The sequence below is a fragment of the Staurois parvus genome, unplaced genomic scaffold (assembly GCF_062004578.1).
Source record: "Staurois parvus isolate SC_StPar_1 unplaced genomic scaffold, SC_StPar_1.0 ptg000019l, whole genome shotgun sequence".
Lineage (NCBI taxonomy): Eukaryota > Metazoa > Chordata > Amphibia > Anura > Ranidae > Staurois > Staurois parvus.
Window position 1 is genome coordinate 27,683,458 of NW_028317815.1, and position 26,849 is coordinate 27,710,306.

The 26,849-nt window shown below is 41.3% G+C and overlaps 1 protein-coding gene across 2 annotated transcripts in view; it reads right to left on the reverse strand.

Moving 5' to 3' along the window:
• Positions 1 to 3,836: 3,836 nt before the first annotated feature.
• SEMA3D (semaphorin 3D) overlaps positions 3,837 to 26,849 on the reverse strand; it is a 260,951-nt gene continuing 237,938 nt past the window's right edge. For both annotated transcript variants that reach the window (XM_089685964.1, XM_089685971.1), the window contains exons 17-18: positions 21,553 to 21,692; positions 3,837 to 4,903 (exon numbers count right to left, since the gene is read on the reverse strand). In XM_089685964.1, the coding sequence (XP_089542090.1) occupies positions 4,478 to 4,903; positions 21,553 to 21,692 (566 nt within the window). In that variant the 3' untranslated portion in view covers positions 3,837 to 4,477. The remainder of the gene's footprint in view (positions 4,904 to 21,552; positions 21,693 to 26,849) is intronic.

The following is a 26,849-nucleotide window of genomic DNA, read 5'->3' on the forward strand; positions in this document are numbered from 1 at the left end:
AAGCATCCCCACAACAAGATGCTGTCACCACCATATTGCACAGTGGGGATGGTGTGTTCAGGGTGATATGCAGTGTTAGTTTTCCGCCACACAAAGCGTTTTGCTTTTAGGCCAAAAAGTTCAATTTTGGTCTCATCTGACCAGAGCACCTTCTTCCACATTTGCTGTGTCCCCACATGGCTTCTCGCAAGCTGCAAACTGGACTTCTTATGGCTTTCTTTCAACAATGGCTTTCTTCTTGTCAGATTTGTGGAGTGCACAAATAATAGTTGTACTGTGGACAGATTATCCCACCTGAGCTGTGGATCTCTGCAGCTCCTCCAGAGTTACCATGCACCTCTTGGCTGCCTCTCTAATTAATGCTCTCCTGCCTAGCCTGTCATTTTAGGTGGACAGCCATGTCTTGGTAGGTTTGCAGTTGTGCAATACTCTTCCATTTTTGGATGATGGATTGAACACAGCTCCATAAGATGTTCAAAGCTTGGGATATTTTTTTATAACCTAACTCTGCTTTAAATTTCTCAACTTTATCCTTGATGGCTTCACAGAATAGCTGTATTTATAATGAGATTAAATTACACACAGGTGGACTCTATTTACTAATTAGGTGACTTCTAAAGGCAATTGGTTCTACTAGATTTTAGTTAGGGGTATCAGAATAAAAGGGGCTGAATACAAATGCACACCACACTTTTCAGATATTTATTTGTAAAACATTTTGAAAACCATTTATCATTTTCCTTTCACTTCACAATAATGTGCCACTTTGTGTTGGTCTATCACATAAAATCCCAAAAAAATACATATACGTTTTTGGTTGTAACATGATAAAATGTGGAAAATTTCAAGGGGTATGAATCAGGGGCGGACTGACCATTTGGAAACTTGGGCACTGCCCGAGAGCCCGGGGTCAGTAGGGGGCCCCATGAGATGCCCCTGGTACCTTTTTCATAGGCTTTTTTGAGTTTGGGCAAGGACACAGGGGCCCCATGATCCCCTATTGCCCGGGGGCCCCATGAGTTGTCAGTCCGCCCCTGGTATGAATACTTTTTCAAGGCACTGCATAATGGTAAGCAGCTGCAGAATTTGAAAATAAGGAGTGATGATATGCACTTTTCATAGGGTATGGGTTTCTATACGGTTCTTTTTTGTACAATGTTGCTAGAGGTGAATTTACACTTTAGGTAATTTTAATGCTTACTGGCAGCATTTTTCCTTTCCATAAACAATTTTTTATTTACTTGCAATGAGAATTTAATTTGCTAGAGAATTGGAAGAATCAATTTCCTAGCATAGCCCCTCTCTCTTGCCACATCACAGCCCTTTTCTAGGAGTATCTGTTTACTCTCTGTACTTAGCCAGCTCTTCCGCTCCTCCCTTCCCCTCCCTACATGGCCTATAGCAGCTGAGCTATGGTGCTGCCATTCCCATCTACATTTTAGGCAAAGAGTTTGCCATTATCTAAAACAGTTAAGGCATTTTAAGAAGAGGGAGGAAAATCTGGCTGAGGTTTACACTGAGGATATCACCTATGCTTATAAATGTGTTTTGTAGAATAATATATGCTCAGATTAATTTTAAAACTCAGTGGAGTTGATTTACTAAAACAGTAAGGTATGATAATTGTCACTTAGCTTACTGAATATTGGGAAAATTCACTTTACAAAGAATATCCAATCACAGTCAAAGAAAATGAAACACAAAAAAACAATATTTTGGCTTGCACATGATTGAATGACAGTAGTGAGCAGAGCTTCACCTCATTCACTAAGCTAAGGAAAAATTCCCTTGCAACGTGGAAAATCCACTTTAAGTCAGCAGTTTGTCAGCTTTTAGTAATTTAACCCCAATGCATATCACTTTTAAGCAGGCAGCGTAGCTTTCATAAAATACTGGCTGCCCCATTTTCCTTAAAAAAAATATGCATGGAAACAAAGGGACATATTTATAAAGCAGTGAATGTGGCATTCACTGTAGGTTAATTCTCCTGGTATATGTGTTTAATTAGATTGTGAATGATTTGTCACAGTGAATGTTCACTGCTTTACAAATAAACCACACTTTTTTAATAAACACACTATTTAACACATTAATTAACACACTTATTTACATTTGCCTGGATATAATACCATATACACTGCTCAAAAAATTAAAGAAACACTTTTTAATCAGAGTATAGCATCAACTCAATTAAACATCTGGGATATTGATCTGGTCAGTTAAGTAGCAGAGGGGGTTGTTAATCAGTTTCAGCTGCTTTGGTGTTAATGAAATTAACAACAGTTGCACCAGATGGGCAACAATGAACCCCAAAAAAGGAATGGTTTTACAGGTGGAGGCCGATGACATTTTTTTCTTTACTCAACTTTTCTGACTGTTTTTCACTAGTTTTGCATTTGACTAGGGTCAATGTCCCATATTGGTAACATGAGGTGATAACTGGACCCTAGAGGATGCACAGGCAGCCCAACTCCTCCAGGATGGCACATCAATACGTGCCATTGCCAAATGGTTTTCTGTGTCTCCCAGCATACTCTCAATAGCATGGAGGAGATTCCAGGAGACAGGCAGTTACTCAAGGAGAGCTGGACAGGGTCGAAGAAGGTGTTTAACCCATCAGCAGGACTGGTATCTGCTCCTTTTGTGCAAGGAGGAACAGGATGAGCACTGCCCTACAAAATAACCTTCAGCAGGCCACTGGTGTGAATGTCTTCGACCAAACAATCAGAAATAGACTTCATGAGGGTGGCCTGAGGGCCCAATGTCCTCTAGTGGGCCAGGCCCGGCCTGGCACCATAGAGCTTGATTGGCATTTCCTATTGAACACCAGAATTGGCAGGTCTGCTACTGGCACCCTGTGCTTTTCACAGATGAAAGCAGGTTCACCCTGAGCACATGTGACAGACGTGAAAAGATCTGGAGAAGCTGTGGAAAACGTTATGCTGCCTGTAACATCATTCAGCATGACCATTTTGGTGTTTGGTCAGTGATGGTCTGGGGAGGCATATCCATGGAGGGACACACAGACCTCTACAGGCTAAAAAATGGCACCCTGACTGCCATTAGGTATCGGAATGAACTCCTTAGACCCATTGTCAGACACTATGCTGGTACAGTGGGTCCTGGGTTCCTCCTGGTGCATGACAATGCCCGGCCTCATGTGGTGAGAGTATGCAGGCAGTTCCTGGAGGATGAAGGAAATGATACTGAATTGCTCCCACGCTCGCCTGACCTAAATCCAATAGAATACCTCTGGGATATGATGTTTCGGTCCATCCAAAACCGCAGGTTGCACCTCAGACTGTCCAGGAGCTCAGTGATATCCTGATCCAGATCTGGGTGAAAATACCCCATCCGTCATCTGATTAGGAGCATGCCCCGACGTTGTCAGGCATGCATACAAGCACGTGGGGGCCATAAAAACTACTGAGTACCATTTTGAGTTGCTGCAATTAAATTTCAGCAAAATGGACTAGCCTGCTGCATCATTTGTTCACTTTGATTTTCAGGGTATCTTTGAATTCAGTCCTCTGTAGGTTGATAATTTTCATTTCCATCAAACGATGGGGCATCTTTACATTCCTAACACATTACCCAGTCCATATCAGTATAGATATCCAGCATGATATTTTTCCACATTGAGATCTGATGTGTTTTCAAAGTGTTCCTTTAATTTTTTTGAGCAGTGTATATCTAAAAAAATTATGAAATAAACTACAGATTACCATCAATATTACCCTTGTAAACACCTCACCCCTAAACACTTAATTGTCAAGACATGATGTCAAAATATAAATAGCTGCTGGACAAAAAGCAAACAAAGAAGAATAAAAATCTTAGGAAGTTCAACAAATATATTTTATTGTCTTGTGCGCAATTTCCTGATATCAGAGAACTTTAACATTTTGCTACCTTTAATCTGCTACAGGTACAATAGGAAAAGGTTGTTGTTATCATATATAATAATGCAGATTAAAAAATGTTTTAAAGCAGCATAGGAATCCTGGTTGATGTGCTGTTTCAGTTGAATATTTTTGCACATATTTTGCACCACTGTTGATGAAAATTTAGTCTCAGAATCAGGCAGTCTTAAAAAAATAGCATTTCCATAGTAAAACAAAAACATTACAAAAAGGTAAACATCCCAATATTAATTTATAACTTACAAAAAAGAAAAGAATGCAACACCTAAATAACACAGTTTAATAAATAAAAGCCTGAACGACCAGTTATTATTAACTTAACCCAAAAGATGGAGCTACACAAAAACAACACTACACAAAAAAGTATACTTATACCCCCCTAAATCCATTCTATTTTCTGAAAGCTGTAATACAAAAATTGTGAATCGACTTCACTTTTCTATGATATTCTTGGTACTACATTGTCTTGTACGTATTGGATCTTCCCAGTTCAAAGGGGAATATTAATACAAGAAATGTACACAATGGAATAAGTATATAAAAGTCCATAAAGTCTATGCAGGTGAGACTTTAGTAAGCTTCTCCCTTTGCTCATGGTGCCTTCTGTTCCTACTCTTTTTAATTTCTTGGACGTGTTTCCACTTAGCACCACCTTTATTACGTTGTCTCTTCTTTTCCTTGTGCCACATTTGCTCACAATACTCATCCATACTGAAGGTAGGACTGCTTAAAAGTTGCAGATAGTCTTTATACCTCAGCCTTGACTCAGTCATTATATCTCGGCCTCTGCCCTCCTCATCCTCCATCTTCTGTGTCTGTTCCATCTGCTCATTTTCTATGACTTTTACATTGAGTTTTACAAGGGTGTGAATGAATGTGTGCTCTTGTGCCTTACAATAGTAAATTCCAGAATCCTTCCTCTGCAGACTACGAATCAGAAGCCCATATTCAGTTTTAATAACCCTTTCATCCGATGTTATCTGTAAAAAAAACATACATTAAATGTAATATTTGTAGATCTAGAAAACATAATATTTTATTACTTAATCAATTTACAGGTTTATATGTAGCTTGTTGTTCCTATCTTACTGTATTTACTAACTCCTATTTTAGTAAATAGAAAAGCTTAATGCTCCTTTTTGTAAACCCTAACAAACTCATTCTTTTACCCATGTGACAGTGATTGGGTTTTGTGAATGGGTGCTGAGGCTTCTAGTGCTGTGTTATTTGGAAGAAGGGAAAAAGTCCTGTGTTCCCTAATACTGCAAATGCTTAGGATATCCTGGGGGGCACTTTCAGCTGACTGCAGCTCATAGTGTTTCATGAGTGTATCATGCAAGTCATTTAGCTGGATCGACCTCCTGTTTGAAGGTGTCTGCATAGTTTTGGTGCAAAACAGCAGAACCTGGAGAACAAGTAGATTGTCCCGTCTCTAAGGTAGGTACCCAAGGTTGTCTGTAAGGGGCATTCATTCTACTTCCCACAAACATAAGAGTCACCCACTGATGACAGATGTAGGGGTGTTCTTCCCACTGTCCACTAATGTAGGAAACATTCTCCTCATTGACAACTAACGTAATGTGAATGTGTCCTTTGACTGACCACCAATGTAAGGTGCATTCTTTTTTCTGAACACCAACGCAAAAATCATTTCCCCACTAACCATAAATTTAAGGAGTGTTCTTCCCACTAACAACAAATGTAAGGTTGCATTACTTTCAAATTTTCATGATAATATACCCACAATGACAAACAGAAGTAGTTTGAAGCTACTTATATTACAGGCCTTGGGCTTCATGACAGTATATTTTTTATGTAAACCATTTTTTAAGCTGCTAAATGGATACATGATCAAAATGTAGTCACCTTTTATTGAAGTGTCTGCACCTACAAACATTTTCAAGAAGGAGCCTTGGCCCCAACATTTAGTTTAGGAAGCCCACAGCTTGCCTACCTACTCCTATCTCCCACAGCTACCTTACCATTTAGGTTACCCACACATGGTCCAAAAGGTAGGTTCAAGTAGTGGAAAAACATCAGGATATGAATTTTAGAGCACCTCAGATATCTGGATGTGTTCATGAAAATTGTTGTGTGTATTATGTAATTATTTTACTGCTGAGGTTACTTTAAATGTTTAACAATGTCCAAATAAATATATGTTTTGCTAGCATGTAAAGCTTGTTTTCTTTTATGCACAGGCATACTGCTATCTGAACATGTAACTGCACAGTGTACACTAAATTAGTTTTTGTGACATCATCTCAATATAACAGATATTTGGAGTACATTCAGTTACATTTATCATAATTTGTTGGCTCAGTAGGATTCCCTGTGAATCAAGTTCATTATGAGTGTTTTGTCAATGAGTGCATTTTTATATTAAATTTATAACAGGTAGTTGAGACTTTTGATGCATATTGGGACATCATAAGTTACTTTTGGTTTATGAGTCATGTACCATGGGGAAGTATGCTATTATATTATTAATTTTTCAGATCAGAGAAAGACACAAAACTGCTGTTTTCCAGAATCTTACCCTAAATAACCTTCCTTTCTGATGTGGAAGACATTACTTTTCCTAATTACAGTATTCATGTTAAGACAATTATTTAAAGAATTACTTAACAAGCATTTCACATCTGAAGAAAACTGAAAATTAAGATGATAAATTATGTGACATCTTTAACAAATTACGAACCTTATTTATTAAAAAAAAAAAATGCAAAGGGTCAAAATGGTCTTAACAGACTACTAACATTTTTAAGCATCACAGTCTTGGCACAGGGCAGTGCTCTCTTCCATATGTCCCTATTGCAGCTAGCACCCTCTAGCACCTAGCCTTATATTTGCACAAAACAGAAGGGTCTGTTTTGACACTGTTATAGCTTACACTAGTGCAGTATCCTCAGGGCTATAGCAACAGGATAAGAAAGATTGCCTAAAGCCCCCTCCCCCACCTAAGACTCTTACAAATTTGTTTAGAAGAAAAAAGATAAAAGATACTTACCACAAATCTGGTTACCAACCTGCTTGCTAAGTGATTGTGTTCTAAGTCAATTTTACTGTGGGATTCTGGAAAAGCTAGGCTCCCTAATGTATTTCTAAAGGTTATTTTTTTTTTAAATAACAAACATGGTATACTTACCTGCTTTGTGTAGTGGTTTTGCACTGATCCTCTCCTTTTTTGTGTCCGCCACTGGTGATCCTGACTTCTCGAGCAGGCTTGCTCCTGAGCCATGCTCCTGTGAATGGACATTGTTCATTAAGCACAGCTCGGCCCTAACCTCTGCTCTCTCCTAATTGGCTCACTGGCTGTGATTAACAGCAGCAGGAACCAATGGCTCACACTGCTGTGTGAGCCAATGGGGAGAGAGGGACCCAGAAGAGTCAAAACTTTCATGCACTGGGAGGGGAGCTGCACCCATTGGGTTTTTTACCTTCATGCATTCATGCATGAAGGTAAAAAACATTCTGCCTTTAGAACCACCTTAAACTCAATGGGAATGCATATTCTTATGAGATTATGGACCCTTGCATTCCCATAATCTTAAGGGAAAGCTAAGTGACATCACCAGTGATTAGGAGAACAGATCGGAAGCCAGAGATCTCGGTAAATATCAAATTATTTCCTCTATTTACTTGAATCATGCAGTGACCACATGTGAAAATGAATTATATTTAAAGTAATATCTAAACAGAGTGATATATAATTGGTCAAAGAGTCAAAGAGAGTGGGCATTATGTTACAGAATGCCAGTGGCACTTTCTTTTCAGAGTAAAAATAGTCAGCAATTTACGTATTAGGTTTTCTAAGAAAGGTAGCCTGTGCGTTTCCTCTGTTTGCAACCTGGTCAATGATACATTACACAGTATAAAAGTGGCATTTAATTCTTAGAAAACATTTTGTGCAAAAAATGTCAAAAGTGTTAGTTTTGCTGCCTAGGAATAAAAATGGATACTTGAGCCTTCCAGTCTCCTATAGTGGCAATTTGGCAAATGACATTCAAAATTCCACTGGCCTTCCTACCAGCAAGTAATAGAGAAATGAAATGGAGAGCAAAGCAGCAACAGTTTGTCTCACAGCCTGCTAACTGTAATTGAAGCTGAAATATAGTGTTCTTATGTAACTGCACTCTCTACTTTCTCCAACCCTTCTACCTCCATACATATAAAATGAAAGCCTGCTACTATGCACTGAGGCTTTTATATGGGAAATGCCCATTCACTTCACTCCTCCTGACTGGCTACTATAATAAAGCAGTTTTCTGGGACAACTATAGTCATGACAAAAGTGGCAGCAAAAGATGTGAGTATTTGCCTCATGCTTTTTTATTACTATTTTTCCCTAAGATAACGCAAAAAATTCTAGTCTAATATACATGGGGTGGAAACCAGAACCATAAGATACACTATATTGCCAAAAGTATTGGAACCCCCTCCAAATCATTGGATTCAGGTGTTACAATCACCTCCATGGCCACAGGTGAATAAAATCAAGCATCTAGGTATTCAGACTTCTTCTACAAACATTTGTGAAAAAATGGGTCCCTCTCAGGAGCTCAGCGAATTCAAACATGTTACCATAATAGATTTCCACCTGTGCAATAAGTCCATCCATGCTACTAAATGTTCCATGGTCAAATGTTAGTGGTATTATAACAAAGTGGAAGCAACTGAGAACAACAGTAACTCAGCCACGAAGTGGTAGGCCACGTAAAATGACAGAGCGGAGTCAGTGCATGCTGAAGTGCACAGTGCAAAGAAGTCACCAACTGTCTGCAGAGTCAGTAGCTAAAGACCTCCAAACTTCATGTGGCCTTCAGATTAGCACAGCAGTCTGTAGAGAGCTTCATGGAATGTTTTTCAATGGCTGAGCAGCTGCATCCAAGCCTTAGATCACCAAGTGCAATGCAAAGCGTAGGATACAGGGGTTTAAAGCACGCTGCCACTGAACTCTAGATCAGTGGAGACGTGTTCTCTGGAGTGACAAATCATGCTTCTGTCTGGAAATCCAATGGACATGTCCTATGGGAACATGTTACATGTTCCACCCATTTTTAGGGTGGAACATGTAACATGTTCCCATAGCTGCAGCAGAGCCTGCCGCCTCCCCTCCCTCTGACAGATAATACGGGGAGGAGTCTCTCCATACTGTCTGTCAAATTTGAAAACAGCATGGTCGTGCAGGGCTCACAGACTTCCGTGTATTAATGAGCTTAAAGTCCTGACAGCCTTAGCAGCTGTGGGCTTGTAGTTTTTAATGAACTACCATGGCGCTGTGGAGCGCTGTGGTAGTTCATTGAAGCTTCCTGACAGAATATCTGCTTGGCCATACAAGCAGATATTCTGACAGGTCTGCAGGAGACTTGCATGGCATCAGCGATCTACTGATTGCTGGTGCAATGCTTTCCAGGCTCCTGTAGACAAAAATAATAAATGCACATCTTTTTACCTGCAAATAAATATGCATTTATTATTTTTTTCTAAAAAGTCATTTAACATTGACAACAGAATAATTGCATCTGTGTTTATCTTTAGATTGACTTGGCTTGACTGTGGGATGTGTCAATGATGACAACATAAGTTTTCCCATCTTTGTTTATAGTAAACAATGCAGCAATGATACCACCAGGTAAATTAGGGATGTAAAATGTGTAATAATAACACCTAGGAAAATTCCATATACATTTGTTGTGGTCATTACAAATTGAGTGAACTCCTTTTGTTGAGTAAACAGAATATTTTGACAATTATCTAATGCACATGTGGAGATCTACACAGCTGCTTTTGGGTGGCAGCATCTTCAAAGCATACCTCTCATCATAAACCAAAAGACAAGGAAACATTAGTCACAGTGATTGATTGCCCTTATGAAACAGGAAACCACAGGTAAGGAACTGACTGATGTGGCAGATGAGTAAAGTTATGTACTTCCATATTTCACTGTGTTTCCATCTCAAAGTTCAACATCTAAAACTGCTTTACATAATATAAATGTGTATTCATTTTCAAGATTAAAGAGTCTGTTATTTAAAAAAGGCTTGTAACTATAGTGCACATGGCTGCATGTGGGGAGAACAGTGTAAAAGAGCATACAAAACCTGTGTAAAATTATCTCTGGGAGCCCCATCTGCTTCGTACAGTCACCTTTATAAAGCAATGACAGGATGCGGCTGTATGCAGGCATACGCTGACACTGGCCTATGGTTCTGTATAGATATACAACCCTGGATGCAGATATGCTACCAGGGTTGTATGTTCTTGCATTTTCATGTCTTTACCCTAGTACCAAGCTATACCCACATACAGCTGCATCCTGTAGTTGCTTTCTATGCCCAGATGTATGTAGCAGCAGGATAGGGATAATTCTGTATGCTGTTTTATGCTGTGTGGCTCCTTTGCAACCATGTGTATGAGCCCTAAGCATTTGAAGTTCATGTTTTGTTTTAAATTCAGCTATCCACATTGCAATTCACTGGCCAATAACTTCTGTTTCTTGTTTAGTCTTAACAAACATGTATTTCTATGTCACAATCATTCTGCATTTTTATATAGTTAGGCTGAAAAAAGGTACAGGTGCATCAAGTTACAACCAACAGAAAAATGAATAAATAAATAAATTGAAAACCTACAAATACAAAACGCTAAACTCACAGTTGATCTAAAGAAATTAACCCTAAATGATCTAAAGCATGATCCAATTTGCTAAAAAGAAATTCCTATAGCAATCTATGGTTTTATACATTATAATTAAAACAAAATAAAAACAATTAACTCAGCTCCTGAGGAAGTTCACATGTTCACGACCCTTAGGCCCCTTTCACACAGACATTCTGATCAGGTCCTTCAGTTTTTCATATGGACCTGATCAGGAGGTCCATGGAGCCCTAAGAATGGGCAGATGTGAATGTTCCAGAAAAAAATGGAACAGAAATGCACCCTTTTCCATTTTTGCCAGCTATACCCGAGGTAGCCTGATGTAAAAAAACAGTGGTGTCTGTTTACACCTGGCTGTCCATATAGCTGACGGGGGTCCACCCATTTCCACCGGGCAGAACTGAACAGGCACAGATGTGAGATCCATCCCATTATGCTCTGATCAGCAAGGGATCTGTGGACTCCACTTGGTGTGACAGGAGCCTTACTGTAAAGAAGACCTTTCATATGTGGACAGTAAACCTCTTTTCCTCCAGATGCAAAGAGTGCCTCCTTGCCATTTACAGTGACCTTACAGTGAACACTGTTTGGCTCTGAGGGAGAGGTTGTGTCCTCGAAACGCGTTAGCCAGTTGGTCATCCAGGGTTCCATCGTATGGATTCAGATGTTGTTTGGATCATACATCTTGTTCAGTTTGACATGCCTGTGTTATTATGTCCATTGTGAGTATGATACCTATTTTGTTTCTTCAATTAAATTATTTTAAACGATAATGCACTAGGTCGGTGCGCCCTTTTTCTGTTTCTCCATTTGTATCCAGTGAACACATTTGCACCAAGTTTGCTATATGGACCATTTATGTATTTAAACAAGGAAATTACATCCCCCCTAAAAGTATTTTTTTCTAGAAAGAATAAATTGTCTAGCTGCCACCTTGTGTTTATGGATACATTAAAAACAAACCACTACCATACCACTTTGTTTAAACTTTCAATCCACCTTCAAGGCAACAATACCTGTCTCTAGGCTACTGCATTCAAGATATTGGCAGATTAAAAGTTTGGCAAGTACCAGAAAAGGTTTTGTTAACCGCCTCCCACCCACCATATAAGGAAATGGCGGGCGGGTGGCGGCTCTCTCATTCTGGGAGGACCTCATATGAAGTCCTCCTACTCTAACTGCACATGTGCACCCCCGGGGGCGAGCGGTGTGGTGATCGGTGGTGAGCTGTGTACCTGGGACACAGCAGATCACCGATCGCAGTAATGACCCCATGACACAGGAAGGGGGTAAAAGTGCTCAGTAGACAAGAGGTTAAAGTAAATTCTGTGTTTTTATTATTTACAGATGGAGTGCTGTTTTTGATGGCGTGCTAAGAAGCAGTTGAACACAGCAGTTTAACTAAAGCAGGATAACTCAAGCAGCAGGAAGATTCAACAATAGCAAGAAACTCTAGGCTGGACAGACTGCAAGCAAACACCCTGGGAAACATCTCTTACAAGTCCCACTCTGTGTACCTTTTTAATATGTCCCCTCTACTCCTCCTTTTCATATTACTATCCTGAGTTCCCAAAATCTCACCCCTCTACTCCACCCCAAAACTTGTACATCTCACCCTCACTGCTACTATCTCCCTACTACTGCTCTCATCACCTCCTGCTGACCCAAACACCAGGCCTGGAAGTCATGTACACTCATGTACATCCCGCTCCCATCTTACTTTTCTCACCCTTCTTCTTCTCCTAGCCTCTGGGGATATCTCCCCAAACCCTGGTCCTCCAATATCTCACCCCAACACCAGGCATCCTCTTTCTTCCGGGAATAACTGCAATCTCCTCAATTTAATATCAGTCCCCGTGCTCCCAAAAACCACCCTCCATTTTTCATGTGCACTCTGGAATGCCCGCTCTGTCTGTAATAAGCTCACCTCTGTCCATGACCTTTTTGTCTCCCGCTCCCTTAACCTACTAGCAATTACAGAAACCTGGCTTCTTCTCCCGCAGCACTTTCCTATGGAGGCCTTGTCTGGACCCACTCACCCAGACCCACTGGTCGGAAAGGTGGTGGAGTTGGTTTGCTTCTATCCCCACTGAGCATTTTTTCAAGTCCTCCCTAACCCTCCCTCTCTATCCTTCTCTTCTTTCGAGACTCACTGCATCCGGCTGTTTTCTCCCATTTCTCTGAGAATTGCAGTGATCTATCGGCCTCCTGGACCGGAGTCCCCCTTACTTGATGATTTCTCTGCCTGGCTACCCTACTTTCTCTCCCCCGAACTACCCACTATCATTCTCAGAGATTTTAACATCCCTATTAATGTCAACAACCTGGCTACATCCCAACTCTTCAACTTAACCTCATCTTTTGCATTAGCACAATGCATACAGTCCTCCACTCACTCTGATGGGAATACATTAGACCTTGTTTTCTCCCATCTTTGCACTCCCTACAACCTCACAAACACCCCCTTTCCTCTCTCTGATTACAATCTCATCACCTTCACAGCGTCTTCGTCTTCAAACACCTATCCCTCCAAGCAGCAAACAATTACCCGCAGAAACCTTCACAACTTGAACCTTGCTCCTTTCCACTCTGTAACTGACCAACTCTATGACAGAATCTCTCCCCTGTCGTGCTCTGACCTGGCCCCTACTGTCTACAACAGTTCACTTTCATCCACATTAGACTCACTTGCTCCTCTAACAGCACGAAGCATCAGGCCCCGACCATTACAACCGTGGCAGACTGATGACACCAGAAATCTTAAACGACATAGTCGTGCGCTGGATTGTGGCATAAAACCAAATCTCAACAAGCATTCACCCTATAAAAATCTGCTTTCTTAACATACAATTCCTCCCTTCATGCTGCCAAACAAACCTACTTTGTCACTCTTATTAATACCTCCACCCAGTACCTCACTCACTGCTCACGAGATTGAAAATCATTTCAAAAACAAGATTGACGCAATTTGTAGGGGCATCGCCACTGCACAGACATCCATCCCACTTAGCATACCTTATACTAAACCTCCCTCAACACTTTCCTCTTTTGACCTTGCTACTACCAAAGAGGTTACTAAGGTCTTCTCAGAAGCCCGTCTCACTACTTTTCCCCTGGATCCTGTCCCCTCACAACTACTATGGTCACCCTCTTCTTCCATCCTATGCTGCCTCACTCATACCTTCAATCTTTCCCTCTCTACTGGTGCCTTCCCCTCAACTCTAAAGCAAGCACACATCACTCCCATACTTAAAAAGCCCTCCCTGGACCCCACCAACCTGAACAACTTAAGACCCATCTCCCTGTTGCCATTTACCTCTAAACTCCTAGAACGCTTAGTCTACAATCGCCTGAGCTCCTACCTCACTGACAACAACCTTCTTGACCCTCTACAGTCTGGCTTTCGCTCACTACACTCCACTGAAACTGCCCTACTAAAACTCACTAATGGTCTACTAACAGCTAAAACCAATGGCCACTACTCCATACTCTTACTACTTGACCGCTCTGCGGCTTTTGATATGGTTGATGCTCTTTCAGTGTTACCTATAACGCTGCCTCCTCCTCTTCACTCCCTCTTTCTCTAGGGGTCCCTCAAGGTTCTGTCCTTGGACCCCTTCTCTTCTCCATCTACACCTCCTCCCTTGGTCACTTGATAAACTGCAATGGCTTTAAGTACCATCTCTATGCTGATGACACACAAATCTATCTTTCTACCCCTCACCTCTTCAGTCTCCTCTTGCATTACTATCCTACTAAGTGACATATCAGCATGGATGTCACTCCACTTTCTCAAACTCAGTCTTTCCAAAACTGAGCTCTTAGTATTCCCTCCAGCCCGTGCCCCCTCCCCTGACTTCTCCATCAAGATCAGTAACACAATCATCAGTCTCTCCCCTCATGCCAGGGTACTAGGTGTAATCCTAGACTCCCATCTGTCCTTTCAGTCCCAAATCCAATCACTGTCCAAATCTTATAGACTTCACCTCATCTCCAAGATACACCCGTTCCTAACCTTGGAAACCACAAAGCAACTTATTCACTCCCTTGTTATATCTCGCCTTGACTATTGTAACTCCATTCTCATTGGCCTACCTAATCGCAGGCTATCCCCTCTTCAGTCTATCATGAATGCTGCTGCCAGACTCATCCACCTTACTAACCATTCTGTATCTGCCACCCCTCTCTGCCAATCCCTTCACTGGCTTCCCACTGCCCAAAGGATAAATTCAAAACATTAACAATAACGTATAAAGCCATTTGTAACTCTGCCCCAAATTACATCACCGATCTTTTCTCTAAATATCACCCAAACTGTACTCTCCGCTCCTCGCAAGACCCCCTACTCTCTAGCTCCCTTGTCTCCTCCTCCTATGCTAATCTCCAGGACTTCTCCAGAGCTTCCCCCATCCTCTGGAACTCTCTACCCCAATTTATCAGACTATTGCCTACTCTGCTCACTTTTAGGCGATCTCTGAAAACCTATCTCTTTAGGGAAGCCTATCCTGCCCTCAGCTAATAATGGAATCTTCTACTCTTCCAACCAGTCCATCCTCCACAGTTACTACCTTTTGTACCACTAGCCCCTCCCTCCTAGATTGTAAGCTCCAAGGAGCAGGGCCCTCCTATCCCTCTTGTATTGAACTGTATTGTTGCTGTATTGTCTCCCGTTATATTGTAAAGTGCTGAGCAAACTGTTGGCGCTATATAAATCCTGTATAATAATAATATTATTATTATACAGGATTTATATAGCACCAACAGTTTGCTCAGCGCTTTACAAGGGAGACAATACAGCAATTATACAGTTCAATACAAGAGGGTTAGGAGGGCCCTGCTCCTTGGAGCTTACAATCTAGTCTAATTTATTTTCTCAATGAAAAGGCAAGTGTTACTATTTGCTATGGGCAAGAAAACACTTCCCCATTTAAACACTCTGTTAAATAAGATCATATAAACTTGAGTGTAGACAGAAACATATAATGTATGCAGTAATTATAACTGGATCACTATCTCTGAAACCAAATCCTTGCTACAGCACGTGTTGTACAAAGATCTACTGCCTGCTTATTTTGCACTTCTGTGGCCTTAACTGAGTTAGTAGACCTTCTGAGACTCAGGAGGCAGTAAAATTTGGATATGGGTCACTCCACCATTGAGTCAAGCCTTTATCCAGAGCCCATGGTGCTTATGAATCGCTGAATCATGGCAACACCTGGCCAAACACTTTGCTGGCTTTCATACATCACTCAGTATAATAGCTGGGGGACTGTATATGTAGACTGTTGCTCTGCACACTGGAATATTTCTACAGCACCAATGTAGACCAAAACTAATTCATGTCCACCCCACATGGAAAATAGGCCTCTAACAACTCCAAGAGCATCCCCCATGCACAACACAACCTAGAACTGAAGGGGCATTTCAACCAAAGCCCCTAACACAGCTTTACAAACCTATATCTTTAAAAAGATCTTTTATCTATGAAAAGATTTCCATCTATATGTTAGAACTGAAACTGGTTTGGTTCTGAAGAGATGGCAACCCCTTGATGATATCACTGGGTAACAATAATGAAAATATGATGTGGGCATAAGAAGACATATTTCCTGTAAGCACGTATGTTTAATGTATTAGAATTATACTTGCTTTTTTCTTTATAGCCTACAGAAAACATGGACAGATGGGCTGAATCACTGGAATGTCTGTGGGAAATGTAATATGTATGCAAATATAAATATTTTGAATTGCAGCGTGTATTACAAGTGATTTATTGATGATGTGTCTAAACTGTTTGGTGCTTACATGAAATGCCTCCTACGCCATGGATGTGCATGAACAAGCAGACGTTATTTATTTCTTAAATAAAGGAAAAAGAGCAGTATTGCACAGAATACCCAAAATTGATGACTGCTTTCACTTTCTTTTCTGCCCTGTAATCAAACTGGATGGCTCTATAAGTTTATATGCCCCATTTATATAAAATACATGAAGATGATGATAGACACAAGCAGTTTCCTGAGTATGTGCATGCAGACCTGCCAATTTTACAAAGAATCATTCAACCCAATGCAGAACTGGTCAACTTCAAACAACTCCCTCTAGAGGTGAACAGGTGCAGACTGTACATAGCAACACAGGATGTAAAAACAGCTCTGGAAGACTGCAAGCTATGCTGCTTGAAACCCGACTTAAAGGTAATCTTTTATAATGGCATCTTAAACTGCAGGGACAAACACAATTGTAAAATCAATTGCAAAAGTACACTTACACCGGGCACTTATACCCCCTTTCCTGCCCAGGCCAATTTTCAGCTTTCAGTGCTATCACAATGTGAATGACAATTGCGCAGTCATGCAACACTGTACCCATATGAAATTTTTATCATTTTTTTGAGACAGATAAGAGCTTTATTTTGATGGCACTTACTCACCTCTGGGTTTTTTTTATTTTTTATTAAACAAACCAAAAACCACTGAAAATTTTGAAAACAAAAAACGTTTTTTCTTAGTTTTTGTTATAAAATTTTGTAAATAAGTGATTTTTCTCCTTCACTGATGTACGCTAATGAGGCTGCAGTGATGGGCACTGATAGGCTGCACTGATGGACACTTATAGGTGGCACTGATGGACACTGATGAGGAGGCACTGATGGGCATTGACAGGCATCCCTGATGGGCACTGAAAGGCAGCACTCATATATGGCACTGATAGGCGGCACTGACTGGCACTGTTAGGTGACACTGACTGGCACTGTTAGGTGGCACTGATAGGCAGCACTGACGGGCACTGATAGGCGGCACTGATGCACCCTGATAGGCGGCACTGACTGGCACTGATAGGTGGCACTGACTGGCATTGATAGGTGGCACTGACTGGCACTGGGTGACACTGAAAGGCAGCTCAGATGGGCACTGATATGTGGCATTGATGTGCACTGGTAGGCACTGACATGTGGCATTGATGTGGCACTGATGGGCACTGGCAGGTAGCATGGATGAGCACTGACAGCTGGCACTGATGGGCACTGACAGCTGGCACTGCTGGGGCTACACTGATCATCAAGGCACACTGATCATAACTGCCCTGATGTTCAGTGTAGATGTCCCCTCTGAGGGATGTCGATTACCGGCTCTCCTCTCCTCTCGAGCTGTCAGCATGACAGCTCATGAGGAGAAAAATGCCGATAACCAGCTTTTCCCTATTTACTTGTGATCAGCTGTGATTGGACACAGCTAATCACATGACCGAGCTGACATCTTCGGCTCTTTCCATTGATCGGTTATCCGCTGTGTCCGAGGGACACAGCGCACTGCCGATCGCCGCGCTGCGCCCTCCCAGAGTCACGCATGCGCGGTTAGAATGGAACAACGTCATATGACGTCATCCCAGAACGAGAGAACCACCTTGTGCCCTTCATTGTACTATATGGCGGGCGGCAGGTGGTTAAATTATTTTTTTGCAATAGAATGATTTAGGAAAATTAGACGTTTGTATTCACATTAAAATCATTGTCTTGGATGTCCATCGAGGTACATGGGACAATTGGATTCAGGGACAATTGGATTGTACTTCTGTCAACGAGAAGTAAAAAAAGTACCCAGCCTGGTAAAACCACTCCAACTCCCAACATGCCTTTGTTTTGTAACAAGCAGTGCAGGACCAGAAAAGCAAAACCAGAAAAATGAATTTTACTTGATCATTCATAAATTAATATAAATAAGGGGACACAGGATTCAAAGACAGTTGAGACATTAAAAAGCAGTCTAACTGGGAGGTGGAAAACACAGGAAAAAAATGTCGATAGACCCAACTATAGTAACAGAAAAACAGTTGGGGCTAGTTAAAGCTCAGAGAGCCTAAGGACCTTACACCCAAAGCTGTAGTATGAGAATTTGATCAATTGGCAGTACCTAATCCTCCTTGATGGGTTTGGAGCCATGAGTATCACCAGAATACCTTCCATCTTGATCCTGAGAGCAGATGGGGAAGGAGTTACACAGGAGCAAAAAAGTCACTTCAAGGAGCCACTGTTTCTGCCAGAGGAACTCTTCACCTGGAGACAAACCTGTATAGCTTATTGTTGAATCTGGAGGTCAGGAGGCTTACATGTGGCGTTTCCTGCCTGTGACACTGAAACACGTACAGGTGTGAATATTATTCCCAAGGGTAAAGGGACTGCTAGTAAAGAAAATGTGCCATCTGATTATGCACACCTGGAATATAAACAATGGATGAAGCTGGAATATGAAATTCTGCCCATGACAGAATCCTTTCTGCTTTTCTTGCAATACTGAGACATCTGGCTCCTCTCTGGTTATCAATGATAAGATGTCCAGGACTCCTCCCCAGCCAGTCAGGCTGTCATCTGTTGTGATGATCTTTCAAGACATCAGAAGACCTGGATTCCTAAACTATCAAGCCATAGACAACTTGGCCCTTGGTGTCAATTGAATCAGTTTGTCCAGAAACTGAACCAATTTCTCCTATGCTGTCAGGATTTTGGGTTGCAGAGGACTGTATTTAAACCAGCAAATGGGATTGCCCCATATAAGGCTAGCAACAGCCCCAGGACTCATATGCAGAAATGAAGAGTGAGTTAAATCTTTCACTGTAAATCATAGTCTGAGAGTGCAGAGTTTGCATTTTTTCTACCGGAAGGCAAACTCTGGTTTGAGCTGTGTCCAGAATCAAACATAGGCTATTGAAGGTTCAAGACCCAAGATCCATTTTCTGAGTCTGAACTATCTGTGCAACATTGTTGGTCTGGGCCTGTGCCAATCGTTCTCTGCAGCCCAACATTTCAACCAAAGAGTTCTCTTCTTGTTAACAGATTGGAGACATCCACTAACTTATCCAGTCAGCAGTGCAGGACTGTTGACATGAACATTAATCACTCTACAAATAAGGGACTAGCGTGAAGTAAAGTTGAATCCTTTGCTATGAATTTAGTCCATTCCCCTAATGTTTGACAGATTAACATTATGACCATGGCAGGTTGCATGTAGGGCCTGCTAGCAAAAACAGAACTGGGATCTTTAAATATAGGCACATCCTCTACAGGAATGGGACACTTCTGAATCAACTGTGGGTACCACTTACTTTTTGATAAAGGCCTCCCAAAATAGGTATTGGATTGCAAAACATTTCGGAGGTGTGAATAGTTTACCACAATGTTCCCAGTTGGCACAAAAGATATCTGAAAACAGTATATTCATGGGAAAAGCATTAATAGTTTGAGGACCTCTTAGGAATCCTATACAGCTGGCAGCACTGTTGGAAGTTACAGGCTGACCATTCATTTCTAAATTTACACTCACCACATCAATAGAAGCTGAAATGGTCTCTCCCAAGCCTGGAAGTTATGGCGGCGGCACAAGACTCCTCAAGGTAGTCTCATCCTGCAAGGATTTGTGAGAACTCATCAGAAAAAGTTTCCCTGATTCAAGGCTCTGAGGCCCCTATCACTGCAGGCAGGTCTGAAAATGATACTGCAGGGGAAGGCTTTGAGGCAAGCTTGTGTCATTTGTGGTCAGAGTCAGCAATTAAAATGACAATTTGACTGATAAAATCCTAAATAACTGCACGGAATCCTCCCAGGTTAAAGCTGAGGAGGGAGCTATGCCTGACAGTGGGTGTGGTGGTGTCAAGCCTTTGAAACAGAACACTGCAGGCTGCCCTGAAACTGTTGGAAAATCATGAGCTACAGGCACATGATACAGTGGGACTACTCCAATTGTGCTTGGCATTTAACACGTTGCACCATGAACAGGGTTAATTTATCTGTAATACAAGGTTCAGTATTAGCTTGAATACTCACAAAGCAACTGCAAATAGCAGGAGTGTCTCAAAAGGCTGGAGATGACCTAGCCACTGTAGGTGGCAGCAAGGACTAACCAAGGTGAAACTGCATGTTTCTTGTAATAAAAAGCAGTGGAAGGTAGGTGCTACCTCATGCTGAATGGCAGAGTGAAAAGTGTGAATGCACAACACTCCACTGCAGTGATGCGACACTTGATTCCTCAGTGTTATAAACCTTTCCATGAAGGGGATAATAATGGTAACCAATGGGTCTAATAACAGTAGATTCCAATGCTTGGCCCACATAGCATACACTTTAAAGAGTCCTCAAAGTCTGCATCTCACCTGAGGCTGTGCTATGGCTCTGAACCTAACTATCATAGTACACAGAGGTCTAGAAAGTGCCATAAGCAGGGTCCAGTTTAGCTGGCTCCAGAAATGGCCCCCAAAACTATTGGTGAGGATATGTCAATAAAGAGACTGGCTAAAGCAGCACATAGATGAAGTCCTGACTGAAGAAAAAAAAATAATCTTGAGAAAAGGAAAAATGGCTTCTAAAATTTGTTAAAACTGTTTACAGTAGAGAAAAGACACCCATTCTTCAGGACAGAAGATGAAAACTAAAGCATTCTGGTCACTGTTTTTTTGTTTGCCATTGTCCAAATACTTGGGTAGGCAGAAGTACAAACTAATTGTCTTTGAATCCTGTGTCCCTCAATGAATGAGAAATAATGTCTTTTTCCATCAGCATCTGTTTGCTCATTCTCACACTTTATATTTGATAAATTGGCCTAAACACCCTTAAAAACTGTCCTCATTCAGTTTGTAAGGAAAGAGGTTGGCCAGGATCAAACCTGGAATTAAGGAGCTCTTCACCACTACCAAATATGATCTTTAGTTTTTACCTACTGTAAAATTTGCAATCATTTCTTTTCTATAGCAAGCTGACCTTCAAACTTGGCAGTAAAATGAGGCAAAGAGCGTTTTCCTTGATGTCACAAAAAAATTATAGAATGGGAAATAATACAGGATTAGGAGTGCCTTCCTTTAAAAAAGATAATTTGTTTCCAGTATAGCATAAAACACAGTTGGCAAGGAAAAGATAAAACAGCAGTGATCGGCACATCTGATTATATTCCATTGTACATATTTCATCAGGATAACATACCTCTTCCTGACGGTCCTCTCCTGTGTGCTGAATAAACCATCTAATAGAGGCTTGCTGTGATTTTGGAACACATTCCAAAAAAGTAGAATTTAACTCAATGCCAAATATGACTTTTTCTTCAGGAGCTTCATTGGCAGCCTCTGAAAAGTGAAAAAAAACAATTTTTTGAAGGAACAATATTACTCAATGAAAACAGAGTAAAAAAAATGTTTAACCAGCAGTAAAGAACAATAACTGTACCAGTAATTGTATATTTATTTACAATGCAAATGCATGCACATATACAATGCAAATGCATGCAAGCACAGTGTTAATGGATATTTCACATAAAATGTCAAGTTGGGGAACCATTAAATCCATATACACTTTTCAATATTTTTATTTTTCTTCTTTTCCTCTTTTTCTGTCTATCTTTTTATCATCCTGTTTTGTCCTGGGTGCTTCTTAAGTTGTTTGGTTTTGCTATGGTGAAATCATAAAAAAAGAGGGGGGTATGGAGAACATTAAATGGAAAACATTTTGAAATTTCATACAGAGAACATTTAAATTTTTTTATATAGAATATTAAAGCTCCCCTACAGCATTTTGTGTTTGGGAAAATTTCCAACATTTTTTTTTCTCTTTCAACATTAAATAATTGTTTTTATATAAATTTATTGAAGCTCCCTTATGTCATTTAGTTATTGCCAATTATGACAACAGTAAAAGTAACACCAGGTTTAGGAAACAGTTGTGTATCCATTCAATTTCTACATCACACATGAAGTCCTCTCTACAGTCCAAAATGTTTCAGTATACATACGGTCCTTTTTTTTATTTCATGTGGCGGAACCGTTCCACCTTGGCTTCCTCATGCAGAGCGATGCGTCTCACCCAATGGTCCCCTTTTCTGGCAAGTGTTCCAGCACTCTCCCAAGGCAGGTATTATAGCTAAAAACACTCCCTTCCCTGCTCTCCCAAACCATGAGTTGGAACTTCGTGTAGGGTGAAAAACGAATGACTCTTTATTAAACACCGCTCAGTATATACAACTTCACCCCACCCCCACCAGACAGCCTGGCGCCGGGTTTTCCCCACCCACAACAAACCCTACAACCAAACAATACAGTAGGAACTCTATTAGAAGTGAAAGACTACAAGGTCACATTTCCCTAAACAAAACAGTGTAGAATGTCTGTGGAACATATACAGCTTTACAAACGGGATAAAACCAGAACAGAAAGGGCAAAATGTTATCACAAGGGGACGGTTTGTCACATATCATAACTACATTTAAAGGGCATTGCTTGAGTATTATAGAAATATACTTATGAATTTCATAGTGATTGGCAAATAGCAGGTATAGTATAGCACAATTGTACTTAAGAGTAATTTAGTTTGATTATTCCGGAAGCCACAAGTAACTGGTAACATCACACTTATCCGTATTCTAAAATCAAGTTATTTTGTCTGCTTATTTAACACTACCTAATCTGTTCTGGGACCTGTTCCTTAGCCCACTAAAGGTATGGATTCTTCCTTAGCCTGCTAAATGCATGACTCATACAGTAGCTACTCACAGTGGCCAAGGACAGAACTACCTGAAATATGGAGCACTAGCCAAGGTTACAGCCCCTCAGGGTTTGTAAAACTGGACACGGATTCCAGTAAAAGGATTTAGTGGTGAGTTGCAATGGCAACAAGATCCCCACTGGAGACTTGAAGGGTCATACATACACATACACACAGTGGTATCCAGCAGATGGTGGGGTAGAGTTATTTGCTGGCATATGACAATGGATGATGAAAGGGAGGGAGGGAGTTTTCAAACCAGAGGAACTGGCTAAAAGTGACAACTATCCGAATTGTTTATGAGGCAATGTGAAAGGGCCTCATGAGTATGTCACAGTAAATTGATAGCAATTGTCAAAAATGGTTCATAATATTAAGAATTACTAGATAAACATTGCTTTGAATGAATCTGTCTTAAACATACTCTTCAGGGAAAGCTGGGCTTCAGCATGGCAAGACAAGAAAAGCTGAGCACAAGGTAGAACTATCTGCCCAGCATTTGGCGTAGGGAGGTGGGGAGGAGCCTAAACATGGCGGCGCCGGAGAGCACGATGTGAGTGCTCTCCGATAACCCACGAGTAGACCACCATGAGAACCCCTAAGGTCTGAAGAGCGGAGCCCTACCTGAGCGAGGAGGTCTCCGGGGAGAGAGGGTACCGGCGAGCTGAAGGGAGAGGAGAGTGAGAGTCGATACGGAGCTCCGGGAGGAGTTCGCGCCGCGGAGACCTGGGACCAGCTGTCGGGTTGCCAGGGAGACGGAGCAGTGTGGCGTGGTCACGTTGGCTGGCCGCAAAGGAGTACTGGGAGGCAGAGGCAACGGCCGGTTCCCTGACAGGTGCCGGCTCCCTGGCGGGAGAGTGGAGAGCGGAGACGCCGGTTCAAATTTTCAAAAAATCTGTAGCACAGGAGCGGAAGGTGACATTGGATATATACCTACAGGAGACCCTGCAGGAATCCCCCAGAGATATCGGCTGAGTGTGGTGAGCGGATGGGTGAGTCCACACGTATGAACCCACAAGTAACTGTTTTACTAGGTTGAACTGTGGGTAGGACTTCTAATTACTAACAAAGTGAGAAGGGGGATTCCCAGGGGATCTGGAAAAGTGAGAACAGAAAGAAGAGGGAATGAGAAATTACTAAGTGGCTCCAGAAGAGACCTGGGAAAAGAAAATGAAGTGTTAAATTGATAGAGACTGATTAATATTAATACCCCAATATACAGCCTAAAGTTCCCCGCCGATTAAAGAGCAAAACTAAGTGCAGAAGATATGAAGAATAAAAGCGCTAAAGGAAGTAGGCTTAAAGGGTCCCAGATGGGCACAATTAAAAAATATACTTCCCAGGGTAATGTGACTCCAGAAAGGGCCTATAGCGGAAATGAAAAAGGGGAAATGGAAACCACCTTGGAGAATAGCCCTAGATTGTCATTGGGCCTGAATAGTAGCAGCCATCAGTGGACAGAAAACCTAGCGAGGAAAGATCTTGAAAAAGACTTACAAGTGCCGAATAAAAGAGAGATGGCCGTAATGTTTAAGGACTTGGAAAAAACTATTAAGCAGGAAATGACAAATATACGTCAGGATCTAGGGCATCTGTTAAAGAGAACGGAAGAAATGGAGGGAAATATCAACAAACATACCCAATTCATTTCGGACTTAGAAAAAAGGTCAGCTATGATGAGGAACACGCAGAAACAACTGCAGTACAAAATAGAAGTACAGGAGAACAGGTCTAGGAGAAGTAACTTGAGGATAAGAGGAATCCCAGATATCCTGAAAGAGGGAGAACTGCAAGAAATTGTTTGTAAAATGTTAAACTCTATTATGGACAGACCTGAAACAGAGGTAATTAAACTGGATGGAGTCTATAGATCAGGAAAGCCCCAACAAGGTAACGGGAAGGAAAAATCAAGAGATGTGATTGTGCAGCTGCAAAAATATGGAGATAAGGAAGAGATCTGGAGAAGGATTAAAGGAAGAACAACTATTAAGTATGGAGATATAAATATCCAGATTTTTGCGGACTTATCGTATGAGACTTTGGGGAGGAGAAGAGCCTTGAGGCCCCTATTAGAGCAGATGAGATCAAGGAATGTTCAATATAGATGGGGTAACCCAGAGTGTTTGATCGGATGGAAGAACGGTGTCACAGCATATTTGAGATTTCCCGAGGACTTAAGAGACTTCTGTGACAGACTGGAATTGCAGAGAACGAGGATTAGTGGATGGGAAATAGAGACTGAAATAGGCATTGGGGGAAAAGAAGTATGGCAGGAAGTTGGTAGGGGGGAGGTAGCGAGGAGTTAGTTGGGATAGTATGATTATTATTTTTTTTTCTTTTTCCTAACTTTCTCTCTAAATTGCACCGCTAAGGTTAAAAGGTTTAATGTAAGCGAGGGAAACCGTGGTGGTCGGAGGGTGGGTAAGCCGTACATGGGAGGAGCTCAACCCCAAGGTTTAAATAAAAAACCAAAGGTGGTTTTATTACCCCAAATGATTTATAGGCAGTTTGAAGGCCTAAAAAGGGGGGTGGTGGGGGGTGGAGGAGCGAGTAGGAGGGGGGAGGGAGGGGACTAGTGGGAGAGGGGTGGAGGGATATGAGTAGAAAGATAAGAGGGGATAGGGGGGGTCTTAGGGTTAAGTCTCTGCACGTTAGAATGAGGAATAAGAATATATTGATACAAGATCTATGGAAAACTTGAGATTTTTAACATATAATGTAAAAGGTTTGAACTGCCCAGGGAAGAGGTATAAAGTATTCAAGGAGTTGCAACATAGAGAGGCGTCAGTGGTTTTTCTGCAGGAGACTCACTTAGAGATTAAGTCAAATGTAAAGTTGTACTCAAGAAATTATCCAACATGGTTCTGTGCTGATTCCCTGATTAAAAGAGCTAAGGGCGTAGCAATAGGGTTTGCAAAAAATATAAGGTGGGAGATTGAAGAGAGAGAAACAGACCCGGAGGGGAGATTTTTATTTTTGAAAGGTAGATTACAAGAACAGAAATGTACAATTGTGAATATCTATTGCCCAAATAAGAGACCAGAGGTATACCTGAAGGGAGTTTTGAGAAAATTGTTGGCCTTTAAGGAGGGTCTTTTGATTGTGGCGGGGGATTTGAATCTTTGCATGGACCCACAAATGGACACGACATCATCTGTGCAGAGAGGGAAGTAGAGCTTTGAAAACTCTGAAGGGTGTGATACATGAATGTCAATTGGTGGATATTTGGAGAGTGACACATGAAAAAGAGAGAGATTATACTTATTTCTCTAATGCCCACGGGATGTATTCCAGATTGGACTACATATTAGTTGATCATCAACTCATAGAAAGAGTGGACAAAATAGAAATAGAAGCGATGTCTCCCTCGGATCATGCGCCGGTTACATTGAAAGTGAGGAGGGGGAGATGTTCGACCGGAGGGATAGGATGGAAGTTGAATGAGGCTCTCTTTCTAGACCAGGAGGTGGATCGGAAAATTAGAGAAGAAATTGAGAGATTTTTTCAGGAGAATGAGACAGGGGAGGTGTCGGTGGCCACAGTGTGGGAGACCCATAAGGCATACATAAGAGGTATATTGATTGCGATTGGAGCAAAAAAGAAAAGGGAAAGAAGAGAGAAACTTACTGGGCTGTTAAAAGAAATAAGTGATTTGGAGCAGTTACATAAAAATAAAAGAACAGAAGAGATAAGACAGAAGGTAGTAAAAAAGAGAGAAGAACTGGGGTTATTGTTGGAGGAGGAGA